This window comes from Capricornis sumatraensis, chromosome 19 (genome assembly GCF_032405125.1).
Source record: "Capricornis sumatraensis isolate serow.1 chromosome 19, serow.2, whole genome shotgun sequence".
NCBI lineage: Eukaryota > Metazoa > Chordata > Mammalia > Artiodactyla > Bovidae > Capricornis > Capricornis sumatraensis.
In genome coordinates, this window is record NC_091087.1 from 28,750,296 (window position 1) to 28,762,447 (window position 12,152).

The 12,152-nt window shown below is 55.5% G+C and overlaps 1 protein-coding gene across 3 annotated transcripts in view; it reads right to left on the reverse strand.

Moving 5' to 3' along the window:
- Positions 1–1,160: 1,160 nt before the first annotated feature.
- The window catches only part of AP3B2 (adaptor related protein complex 3 subunit beta 2), a 36,471-nt gene continuing 25,479 nt past the window's right edge, over positions 1,161–12,152 (reverse strand). For 2 of the 3 annotated variants that reach the window (XM_068991078.1, XM_068991077.1), the window contains 12 exons: positions 9,371–9,557; positions 7,981–8,099; positions 7,267–7,375; positions 6,775–6,898; positions 6,251–6,434; positions 6,048–6,108; positions 5,619–5,725; positions 5,201–5,429; positions 4,675–4,759; positions 4,372–4,469; positions 1,414–1,552; positions 1,161–1,311 (listed from right to left, as the gene is read on the reverse strand). In XM_068991078.1, the coding sequence (XP_068847179.1) occupies positions 1,161–1,311; positions 1,414–1,552; positions 4,372–4,469; positions 4,675–4,759; positions 5,201–5,429; positions 5,619–5,725; positions 6,048–6,108; positions 6,251–6,434; positions 6,775–6,898; positions 7,267–7,375; positions 7,981–8,099; positions 9,371–9,557 (1,593 nt within the window). Of the gene's footprint in view, positions 1,312–1,413; positions 1,553–4,371; positions 4,470–4,674; positions 4,760–5,200; positions 5,430–5,618; positions 5,726–6,047; positions 6,109–6,250; positions 6,435–6,774; positions 6,899–7,266; positions 7,376–7,824; positions 7,882–7,980; positions 8,100–9,370; positions 9,558–12,152 lie in introns of all 3 variants that reach the window. The other variant, XM_068991076.1, reaches the window with a different exon arrangement.

Below are 12,152 nucleotides of genomic sequence, written 5' to 3' on the forward strand. Positions count from 1 at the left end.
GGGTCAGGGCTGAGGTCCTACATCTCCAACCGTCACCGGAGTGTTTCTCCTGTAACACAGTCCATCAAAGGGTCCTGGGACAAATGCATTCCGAGGTCAAGAGCAAACGGGGGCACAACGCACATTAGCGTAGTAAAGGCTCTGAGAAGGCCTGTGGGAAATTACCTTACTGTGTTTCAATCTGTGATTCCTAAACTTAACATGCTTATGGAACCCCTTTTATCCATTTAGGAACCCCTGCCTGCTCAGGCTCTTTCCTCACCAGGAAAGGGCCCTGACCCCCACAGCCACCCCCAGAAGGCTTGTCCCAGGGTGGAGGCTCTATACCTCATTCCTCTAGTGTATGTGTGTGGAGCAGCAGCCACGGTTGCTGGGATCTCGTTAGAAATGCAGACTCTCAGGCCCCACTCCAGACCCACAGATCTGAATCTGCACGTTAGCAAGACCCCCAGGTCATCTGATGCAGCACTGTTCTACATCTCCTGTTCTTCCCTCTCCAAGACGGCCCCTTGGGTCATCTCCCCAGCAAAGTGGGGGCTCTAGGCCCATCAAGATGCAGTTGACATACTTTGAACCTTGCACCTATGTTTAGGAATTCCCCACATTATGAGTTCTCCTTCTCCAAGGCCCATGAGAGGAACCAAAAGGGATGGCCAGATGTTGAAGAGGAATCTTTGCTGAGGCTTGTAGAGGACCAAGGAGTTCCTCCAGCTTGGCCTCCCCATCCTAATCAGGTGTCTCTTCCATAGAGACACGTGGAGACTTGAAGACACGGTCATCTTGGGGCTTCAACCTAAAAGGTCAGTAGTGGTCATTCACAAGGGTCAAACACTGTCAATCTTGGGAGCTGGCCCCCCAGTCAATCCCCTTAGGTAGAACCCAGAAGAAAGGGAAGGTGAGCCAGCCTCTAGGGAGAAGACATTTTATTGAGCTTTTGCCACATAAATAGCTACACCAAGCTGGGAGGGCTGAATGGAATCCCTCTGTACAGATCACTAAGGAACCCTTGGGGAGGGGGACCACAAGGGAGCCTGGTAATGACCAGAGAGAAAGAGGACCCCCCCCTGGATGCTATATGGAGTGAGAAGAGAGAGAGGCTAATAGCCTACATGTCATGAGGGAGGGACAAGAAGGGGTCACACAGGTCACAGCCCTTGGTATCACTGGGTCAGGGCCTGCACCACGTCCTTCACCAGCATGGTGCCGATCACCATCTTCTCGCTGTTGACCGTCAGCTGGGCAGCTCCAGTGGGCCGGGCGTCCAGAGTCAGCAGGACCAGGCTCCCACTGGTCAGCGTCCTCCCTGCAAACCTGGGGTAGGAATGGAGGAATGGGCTCAACACTGGGCCCCGGGGTCCCTTATTCCAATCAGGCCCAAGAGCCCATCTCGTTCCCCTTGCTGGCAGTCAGTACCTGTACTCGTCAGATGTCCCACAAGGGACACGACCCAGGTTGGCTGTGGCCGTCACTTTCTGCACCACAATGTGGTCACTCCGACAGGTGTCTGGCAGCGTGAGCTTCTCTGTGATCTCGTTCATGCCCGTCAGCTTTGCTGGGGGCAGAGGTGATGGTGAGGGTGAAGGCCATGGTGGGTGCCCCTGGGTCTGCCCACTGAGCATTCTCACCAGGGTCTACGCAGGTCTCCCTCACCAGTCTTGGGGAAGGGCTACTTCCCTCTCGGGCCGTGTCCTCCCCCAGGGAGATTCTGTCAGCCTCTCCCCGCCCCACCCCAGGGTCTGTCCATACTGCAGACCAGAGCCTGACCTGGTGCTTCCCCACTGTCAGACATCTGGGCTACCAGCCCCTTGGCAGTGGCCAGGGGCTGTGGAGGCCAGTTAGTTCTCAGAGGTTTCCTCTGTCTGGCCCCCACATCTTTTGGTCTTTCCTGGTTGACCCTCCAACCCAAGTTCAACTCTCCCCCAGCTCCTGGAGGCTGACTCCTCGCAGAGAGGTCACTGGTAGCTGCTGTAGGTCCTCGCCAGATAGGCCCGAGTCCAGGGGTCACAAGCAGCCCTCATGAGTGGACCCCTGATTTCACACAGGACAACAGCTCCAAACATGGCCCAGGCTCATGACGTCCCCATGCCTTCAGAGCATCCCCTCACTCCACAGGGCTGACATCTCTGCACTCCTGTGCTCTCCCCAGCCCCGTGAGCTCCTCCATCTGCCCTGCCCAGCCTCTCTCCTCCCAGCCTTTCTCCTCCCTCTGCTACTCGCTCCATTGTTCTTTGGAGAACAGACACACCCTTCCTGTTTCTTTCATCCTCTCCATTCCTCACTAGTGACATTTTCTTGTCCTGTTCTTTTAGCTTCTCCTTATCAAGTCTCCTCATTCCTAAGTCCTCCCTAGAAGCCAGACATGCCATGATGCCAATACTGTTTCTCCTTCACGGTTGACCTCCAAGGGCCTCCAAAGAGGACTCACTTTCTCAAGCCCTGCTCTCTCTAAACCCACTGCAGTTGGCCTCGGTCTCCTACTTGGCAATAACCCGCGCTCTCTGATGTTGGCAGCAGTTTCCTATATGCTGGACCTGAAGGGCTTCGGTCATCTTGGCCTGCAGACTATCCGAGACACACTTCCATCTCCTCATCCCTCCTCCTACCTACACCCTGTTCCTTCTCTTTCCCCTCCCTTCCTTTTTCTCCTGAAGGACACAAGTTTTCCTCAAGAAAGGTCTGTGGCCTCCTTATCTCCCCATTCATCTCTCCCTCAGGGTGATCTCACTTATAGTCACAGCTTCAGTTATCACCTCTCTGCTCCTGACTCCAGCCTAGAAGTGTTTCCTGGGCACAGACCCACATTTTTTAGTTGTATATGAAACACCTCCTCCTGAATTTCCCACGTATATTTCAAAAAGCAGCTCATCCAAAACTATGCAAGATCTTCCCCTCTCCCTTGCCTGACCCATCCTTCTTCCTTCTAGATTAGGGGCTTGGCAAATTATAGCCTGAAGAGCAAATACAACATACCACCTGCACGGTCCACAGTGTTTTTGTTTTTGTTTTTTTTAATATTTTTTAAGTGTTGGGGGAAAGAAAGCAAGGCTAGATATTTCACGACACATGTAAAGCATATGAAATTCAAGTCTGTGTCCATAGATAGAGTTTTACTGGAATACGGCCACACCCATTCATGTATGTATTCTCCATGGCTGTTCCTGGCTTACAAAGGCAAGTTGCAGCAGAGACCACATGACCCAGAAAGCCTAAAATGTTTGCTGGGACTTCCCTGGTGGTCCGGTGGCTAAGACTTCACCCTCCCAATGCAGGGGGCCCAGGTTCAATCCCTGGTCGGGGAACGAGATCTCACATGCCACAATCAAGAGTTCACATGCCGCAACTAAAAATCCTGCATGTTACAACTAAGACCCAGCACAGGCAAATAAATAAATATTAAAATGTTTAACATAAATAAAACACTTTACGGCCCATTACAGAAAAAGCTGGCCAACCCCTGGTCGAGGTGAACAGCCCTGCCATTCTCCCTCTCTAAGCCAGATATTCTAGAGACAGCTTCCACGTCCCTGTCTCCTCTTTCATTCGGCAAATGCCCATGGAGTCCCTCTCCCCTACCTCAGCCTTTCTTTCTTTTTGCTGTGGCTCTAATCCTGGTTCTCACCATCTCTCATCAAATCTATGTCAATAGCCTCAGAACTAGTCACAGGATTTAGTCCAAGGTCACATACCAAGCAAGTGGCAGGTTCAGAACTTAAATCCAGGACTCAGGAAGCCCCATGATTCTTTCCACTTATACTGTTCTGCCTCTTTTTCCTGCTGCACATTCTCTCAATTCCAGTCCCAACTGTAAATGTTGCCAGATTTCAGCCCAAGACTGAACTTGGCCCCTTCTTTTTTCAAAAAACTTCAATAATTTCTCTACTGCTAGAAAAATGAAATCTGCACTCCTCACCCCTCTATTAATGGAGTTGGTACCAAATAACCTCTGTGACCCCTTTCACCTCTGAAATTTTAGGACTGAAATCTTTTAGCACAGGATTCAAGGCTTCCAGAAACTAGACCGAACATATTTTCAGCTTTGTTTTCCCTACTCCCCAGTGCTAAGAATCCCTAGGCCCCAAGGCAAACTGCACCCCTGCTTGCTTCCTATAAATTTTCACTAATGCCTACTCAAAATGCTTCCCCCAGCTGGAATCCTGGCCTAGAATCTTCTGCCTGGCTGCGTCTCAACTCTCTCCAAAGTCTCACTGAAGTGTCTGAGGGTCTGGGAAGCCTTTGCTGGAGTACAAGGGGCGAGGCCTCCCTCTGTGTGCAGCAGCTGAGGCTCCCGCAGCATGCATGTACCGTGGAGCTGAATAAGCCCCAGAGAGGGGTCCTGAGCACCCGTCCCACCCACCCCCAGGGAGCACTCACCCTGTTCCTTCTTGAACTCATTCTCACTCAGGAACACAGGGGCCATCAGCTCCCCAACGGGTGGCTGAATGGAGACGTAGAACTGTCGGGTTTGGGTGCTGGGAAGGCCGGAGGAGACAGAGAGAGGGAGTCAGGCCGGCTTCTCTCCCCTCACCTTGCACCGTGTCTGGAGGTGAGGCCCCAGGTTCTGGGATGCCTTCCAGGTCATGATGCCTCCCCACCTAACACCACCTCCAGTCTGTTTATTTTGACCCCTCCTCTCCCCAGCTTGCCCTCCCGCTCCTCCACAAGCTGGACACATACCATAGCTGGAAGTTGGCCGCCTGGGTTGAGTCACAGAAATTAATGCCCATGACAACAGTGGTAGACTCTCCAGGTGCCAGGGACTCTGCAGCGGTGAGAGGTAGGAGCAGGGGGAGACAGAGACCCCATCACCTGATGGGTCTGGAACCCAGACTCCTTCTCCCCTCCACTGCCACAGCTGACTGCCTTCTATGGAACCTGGCTTTCTGGGCTGCTGGAGACTCTTCCTGGTTTCTTCATGAAATCTAGACACCCGCCCCCACCTGCCCTCACCCCACTGAAGTCAGCACTGAATCAGTCAAGCCTCAAGCTCCTCCTGTCCTGATATGGACTTGCTCGTTTCCTAGTTTGTCTTGTCCACCAGGGCGTGGATTGTGGCAGATGCCATCTCTGTACTCCCAGAGCCTAGCCCCTGGCTGGGCACAGAGTGCACTGTCAGCAGCCACAGGCAGACCCGTGGAGTTCCCACCCCCATCCCCGCCCGGAGCTTCCTCCACCACTCTGCGTAGGGTGGAGATTTCCGCACCGATTTCAGGGAACTCCTGGATGCTGATGCCGGGAGGCAGTTTGGGGGTGCCCATGTGCAGGCCCTTGATGGGGGTGTCTGAGCTGTTGGAGAAGTGGATGTGCACAGACACCATGTGGGGGTCCCCGGAGAAAGGCTGGCGGCTGAAGGTGTAGTCCACAGCCAGCCCCTCGCCAGCCACGCGGTGCAGCAGCTCCTGTCTCCCAGCTCCTGACACAGGACTCAGCAGCTGGTGGGGATCGGGTAGGGGGGTGGGAAGGACGGAAATGACCCACCAGAAAAGGGCCAGCCCCAGCCTCGTTCCCGCCTGTGCTCACGGAAACAGGGACTCAGAGCTACCCACTCCATCACACCCCTTTCGCACAAACGCATACCACAGGACACACCACAGAGATGTATTTCTGCCCAGCCCACTCACCGAGGGCACCAGGGGGGAGTCTGTGAGTGTCAGACCCTCCAGGTCAGCAGCCAGGCTGGTGGACACGACTGTGGGCGGGGACACAGGCTGGACGCTGGGCGGGGTGACTGTGGGGCATACGAGGAACGTGATGATAAAGGAGAGGCAAAGTGGAATTGGCTTGGATAGGGCCGTGGAGCCTAGGGCTCAGGGAGCAGACAATTCAGCACCATGGACAGCGAGACGTGGCAACTGGTGCCTCCAGAGAGATGTCCACCCTTGACTTCAACCCTGCACCTGGGGAGGTTGCCCCACTGCCCTCTCAGGCTCAAATGTATTCAGTCTGCTCCCATTACCCTGAAGCCCCAGGGAACCTAGTCCAGAGCGCCATGGACCTTCCTACATCATCCTCCCTAGGCCTCCTTCCCCCTGACTTCTACCCAAACTCACAGTCCTCTAGGTCAAGCAGGGAGACCTCCTTGGCTGCAGGGGCACTTTTGCTACTGGGAGGCTGGAAGAGAAAAATCGGGTGTGAGTGTGGAAGGGGAGTACCCTGGCCCGTGCTGGGCTGTGAGGAAACATCTGGGCCTGGCCCAGAGGGTGGAGGGGCCCTGGGCCATGAGCCAACCCCTTCTCTATCCCAAGGCACTCACTGTTTTTTTCCTCCAGGAGGCAGGTTCCACCTGCTCCTCCTCGGTCTCTGATGTCATCTCAGACTCTGAGGAGCTGCTGCTGGAATCGCTACCCTCATCTGAGGATGAGCCGCCTTCTTGCCCTTCTGGCACCTTCTTCCTCTTCTTCATTTTCTTCTTCTTACCTTCCTCCTCACTCTGTTCACTGGAAGAGAGGGGGCAAACAGGGCTTGGGTCCAGCCTGGATGGCCACTTCTTGCCTCACAGAAGAGCAGGGGAATCCTTGAAAACTCGGGGTGAGGGTGGGGAGCCTGGACCACAGGACACCACACCTGGGCTGCAGTGAGAGGTTTGGGCCAGCCTGAGCCAGCCCAGGCCCTTTCCCCGACTGCTTCCCCAGGCTGCGGCCCTCACGTGAGCAGACCTGGAGGACTGCAGGCCCCTGCAGCTCAGGAGGAGGCTTGGGGGCTCTTAGGAGACTGACTAAGGCTGAGTGTTGGCCCTTCTTTCCCACAGGAGCCCCTGAAACCCCCCAGTCATCTCACCTCTCACTGCTCCTCCCTTTCTCCTCATCCTCTTCCTGGTCTTCGTTGTCAGACTCGCTGCTGGACTCCCCGGAGCCGCTTTCACTGCTGCTCTTACTTTCCGATTCACTCTCGGACTCGGGGTCTGTGGAGGGACAGTCTCAGGCTTCCCTCTTTTCTGAGCAGGCCTCCTGGGAAGCCCTAGGCGCTCAGCTTCACTCTGCACTGATGCAGCAAACTCACCTCTTCCTCCTCCCCCACCCCGCCCACACCTGAACTGCTCCCAGTCAGACGCCAACCAGACCAGCTGGGACACAGATGGACCCGTGTGGATGGAGACCTACACAAGCACACACGTTTCTAGGACATGCAGTCAGTCCCTCCGGTGCCTAAACACACACACTGGTGTACGCTCCCTTGGACCCATGACCATGTAACACAAGAGCACCCGCTTGCACCAGACAGGTAACCACAAGATGCACACACAGGCCCCAGCCCTGCCCATCTCCTCACCGCTGTCTGCAGACTCTGTGGGGCCTGACTCTCCCTCTGAGTCTGAGTAGAAGGGTTTCTCCTTCTCCTTCCTCTTCTCCCTATTGGAGCACTTGGTCCATTCAGGTACCTAGAGATGAGGAGTTGTTAGTCGCTTTAGTGGTGTCTATTTGAGACCCCATGGACTGTAGCCTGCCAGGCTCCTCTGTCCATGGGATTCTCCAGGCAATACTGGAGTGGGTGGCAATTTCCTTCTTCAGGAGACCTTCCTGACCCAGGAATCGTATCCAGGTCTCCTGCATTGCAGGTGGACTCTTTACCACCTGAGGCACCAGGAAAGCCCCTCTTATCCATCACCCCAGCTATTTTGGGGGCCCCACCTGGCCCTGGCCCTGAGAAGGAATAATGGGAGGCAGGCAGGGGCACTGTCCCTGGAGGGTGGGGGTGGTGCTCACAGAGCCTGGCTGCCAACAAGGAAGGAACAGAGTTCGGGGGGCAGCACACGGGGGAGAGAGGGCAGCAGAGGCTGGGGGAGAGCACTGCACACAGGGCAGGCCGCACGGCACACAGGGCGGGGACCTCTTTGTACTCGCCCAACAGGCCCACGTGGGTCTCCATAAGGGAGAGGTCTTCTTCCTGCATGTGGGGAGGGTGTCAGGAGGGCTGGGCACACCCCCAGGGCTCCCTGATGTCCACCTCTCTCCGCACACCCCTGCCCACCCCACTCCTGCTGACCTCCACGTTGCGCACAGATGGGTCCGGGGCTTCCTCTGGCCAGTCTGGCAGCTCCTGGTAGCCCGTGGCCTTGGCGTTGAGCAGGTGGGACAGGGAGCCCAGCTGGAAGTGGTCCCGGTCTGAGGACAGGGTGAGAGATCAAGCCAGGAGTGGCAGTGAGGAAATGCCCTGGGGGTTGTTTCCTGGGTGGGGCCTCGTAATGATTCTGGTGGGAACATCCTAGCTAGACGGAAGAGGGGGTGGACGTGTCCCCTAAGGGCTCTTCATCCCTGACCAAATCGGCAGGTCCACAGGCTGGGAAGAAGGTTGTATGACTGACAAGAGCAGGGCTGAGGGGCCAGGGAGGGGTGGGGGGAAACTGGGGCCTCAGAGGAGACCAGAGGGCACTGGGCCCAGAGCTGCTGCAGGCCCATTTGCTGGGGTCTGAGATGGGCCGGGGGTGGGGGGGGTAGAAATGCCAGTGTGGCTTTTCCCAGGGCGCGGTGCAGGTGGGGTGAGGGCTAGGGGGCCGCAGCACCAGGCTCAGGAGGGAGGCCCGCTTGGGACGAGGGTATCAGCTCTAAGAGACTGGCCAGGCTGGGACCAAGGGCAAAGAGCCGTGTCTGGTCAGGCTCTGGCCTCCGTGGGGAGAGCTGAGCCATCTGCATGGGAGTGGGATGGGCTCAGAGCCAGAGGGGGCAGCACGGAGACCTGTGGTGGGGATGGTGTGGGGAGGAGAAAGCTCCGCCGCTTCCTCCCGGTGGGTTTGCCATCTGCCCCATGGCTCTGAATCTCCTTACTCCAGGGGGCCAGGGCAGAGACAAAGCAGAACAAGAAGATAACCAAGCTTGGTGCAGGAAGCTCCCTCCTGAGATTCCTGGGTCCAAGAGCCAGCTGGGTCCCCCACCCCCTTGCCGTCAGAGCCCTTGCCACGGAGACCTGCCTGAGAGACAAGGCAGGGCTGGGGGCCTGGGGTCTGGGCTGACCTGCATTGACAGCCCAGGCAGTGCTGGAAACTGCTTTCTCAGGACCCTTACCAACATACACCCCTCCTTTGTACGCAGTTCTACTTCCTGCCTTGCTGGGCTACTGGTTCGTAAAATCTTGATAGATATGCCTGCTCAGGGAGGTGGCTGGAAAGAGGAGTCTGAGAGCTGAGGAGCCAGGGGCCCGTCCTGCCTGGGAGGGCAGAGACCAGGTGAGATGATGCTAGTGGTGGTGGTGAGCGGGTGAAGGAGCAAGCCCGGGGTGCCACAGGACAAGCAAAGGGTCCAGCCAGGGGCAAAGAAGTCCTGCCCACCAAAGGCTGGTGCCCAGCCAAGACTGAGACCTCAGGGGGAAGAGCCAGGACTGGGGTGCTGGCCAATTCTCCCCTTCCCCCAGGAAGGTTCCTCTTGATTTCAGCTCCCACCTTTGAAGGACGACTCCAAGACTGGAGCTGGTTTGGGTGCCAGGAAGAGCTTCTTGGCATGGCGGCTGAGAGCCCCGCCCTGCTCCGAAGGGACAATGAGCTGCCGGGTGAAGCGCGCTCGGTCACGGATATCGTAGTTCTGGTCATACTTGGCCAGGCTCAGCACGTACTGGGTCAGCAGCTTGGTCTGGGACATGAGAGGTGAGTCAGCAGCCATCACAGAGGGTGGGGACACAGGAGGTGTCCAACCAGATTCTTTTTTTTTTTCCTTTGCCCATGTCCTGTAACATGCAGGATCTTAATTCCCTAACCATGGATCGAACCTGTGCCCCCAGCAGTGGAAGCACCGAGTCTTAACCACTGGACCGCCAGGGAAGTCCCAGAACCAGATTCTTTAAGCCAACAGCTCCAAGCACTGCTGCCTCCACCCACCTTTCCCTCCAACCCTACCATTGTGTCACCGTGTCAGGGCTTCCCTGGTGGCTCAGATGGTAAAGAATCCGCCTGCAAAGCAGGAGAACTGGGTTGGGAAGATCCCCTGGAGAAGGGAATGGCCACTCTAGTATTCTTGCCTCATGGACAGAGGAGCCTGGTGGGCTACAGTCCATGGGATCACAAAGGGTCAGACATGACTGAAGACAAACACTTTCACTTTCCTCCATTGTGTCAGACCTACATTTTCCCTCACCTCCCCAGCCCTGACCCCTGACCCTGACATTGACAATTGCCTTGGCCAAGACAGGAGGCTGCCCTTTTGGAACCCTGCCTCTTAGCCCTGAGGAGGCCATTCTTCCTCAGGTTTGTGGTCCCCACCGCCTTCGGCCCACTCCTAACTCACTAGTCCAGGTTGAGCCAACCTCTCCACCCTGAGTTCTGGAACAGGTTTCAAGACCTCACTGTTCCTAGACTCCATCACCCAGGGGAAACCAGATGACAAAAAGGGAAAGAGGGACACAGAGGAATCCCCTTGGCAGGGGCTGTCCGCATACCCCATGGACCCACAGAGTAGAATCTGGGCAGCCCAGGGGTTTCAGAGGCCATAATCCCCTGCTGGAAGGTTCTAATGAGATTGGAGCAAACCACAGCCACTTTAGTGTCTGCTGAAGTAAACATGGGGCTCACAGCCTGCAGTCAAGGGAGCCAGAGCCCAGGACCCCAAACCTCAACTTCTGCCCTGCTCCTATCTTCACAAAATGACAGTGGTAGCCACCACTTATGGAGCGCCTTCTAGTGCCCAGTACTGTGCTGGTGGGGCCTTTCACTGCCTTGTGGAATCTCCACAGCCCCCATTTCCAGAGGAAAATCAGAATCACTAAGTGACATTTCTTGGGTTCAGGAGCCAGTCAGTGCTGCACCCAGGCCTGGACTGGCCCAAGAGTAAATAGAGCGCCTGGACCCGGCACTCTATTTACCTGTCTCTCCCACCGCCTACCCTCTGTGGCTGACCCCATCCAGGTCTCCATCCCTATCGCAAAGACGATCAAAATCCACCAAGTATGTACATCCCGTGTCACCACGGCCAGAGTATCTGGGGATATTCTGAGGGATGAGACCAGCAAACCGACTCTGGTCTTCCTGACGTTCTGGTTACACGGTGTTACATCCAGCCTTGGACACAGCTGAGCCAGGTAATCTGGCAGGGCCATCAGCAAGATGCTGGCCCAGAATCAGAGTAGCTGCTGTGACAAAACTCTAGAGAGTTCCACTTCTTCTACAACAGGGGGTTCGGCGGCCTCATGTTCAGCTCAGACCCTTTCAGCACAGTACCGCCTGTGATACTGTTCCCATCACAGGTAAGTACTCCAAACCCCACACTTCCCTAGGACGCCCCCATCAAAATGGACTTCATTGTAGACCTGCCTCTCCTTGACCAGACACCCCTGCGTGCCAAGGCTACCAGATGTCCTCATCCACACTGACTGTTATCAAGCAGCTACTGATCCAACTCTATGGATTTCCCAGCTGGCCGATCATAGACCCTCTCTCCCTCCCCTCAAGTCCTTGCCTAATTCTGGAAAGAAGAGTTCAAGGTTTCAATCCATCTGTCCACAGCCTTAACTGCCCGTCAACAACCAACCCAAGAAGGGGCTGGTCCCTCCACCTCAACACTTCAGGATTTGCCTATAGTTCATTACCCTGCTCCATACTGAGGACCCATTCTCCAGGGGTTATCGCATCCAGTCTGCAGCCCCAGGACACCTGCCTTACCTAGTCAGTATGCACAAGAATCACAGGCTGTTTAAGAAGGCCTCTGACACAAGCTCCAGTGCACGAAGAACTGAACAAAGCTCCCAGTTGGACCCAAAGGCTCCAGCTGCCCGGAAGAATTTTAAGTGGGGAACATCGATGCCTTTTCAAGAACCTATGCCAGGACTTCCCCAGTGGCCAGTGGTAAAGGATCCACCTGCCAATGCAGGAGTCTTGGGTTCGATCCCTGCTCTGGGAAGATCCTACACACCACAGAACAACTAAGCTCGTGCGCCACAACTCCTGAACCTGTGCTCTAGAGCCTGGGAGCCACAGCTACTAGAGCTCGTGTGCCTAGAGCCTGTGTTCCCCAACAAGAAAAGTCACAACAAGGAGAAGACTGCGCACCGCAACCAGAGCACTCATCACAACTGGAGAAAAGTCCTCACAGCAACAAAGATCCAACACAGCCATAAATAAAGAAGCAAAATTGTTTTTAAAAAAAGAACCTATGCCAACATACCTGCTACCTTGCAAACACCTGTTAAATCATGCTAGGGAAACTAGCTCTCCAAAAAAAGAAACGGAATTAAAA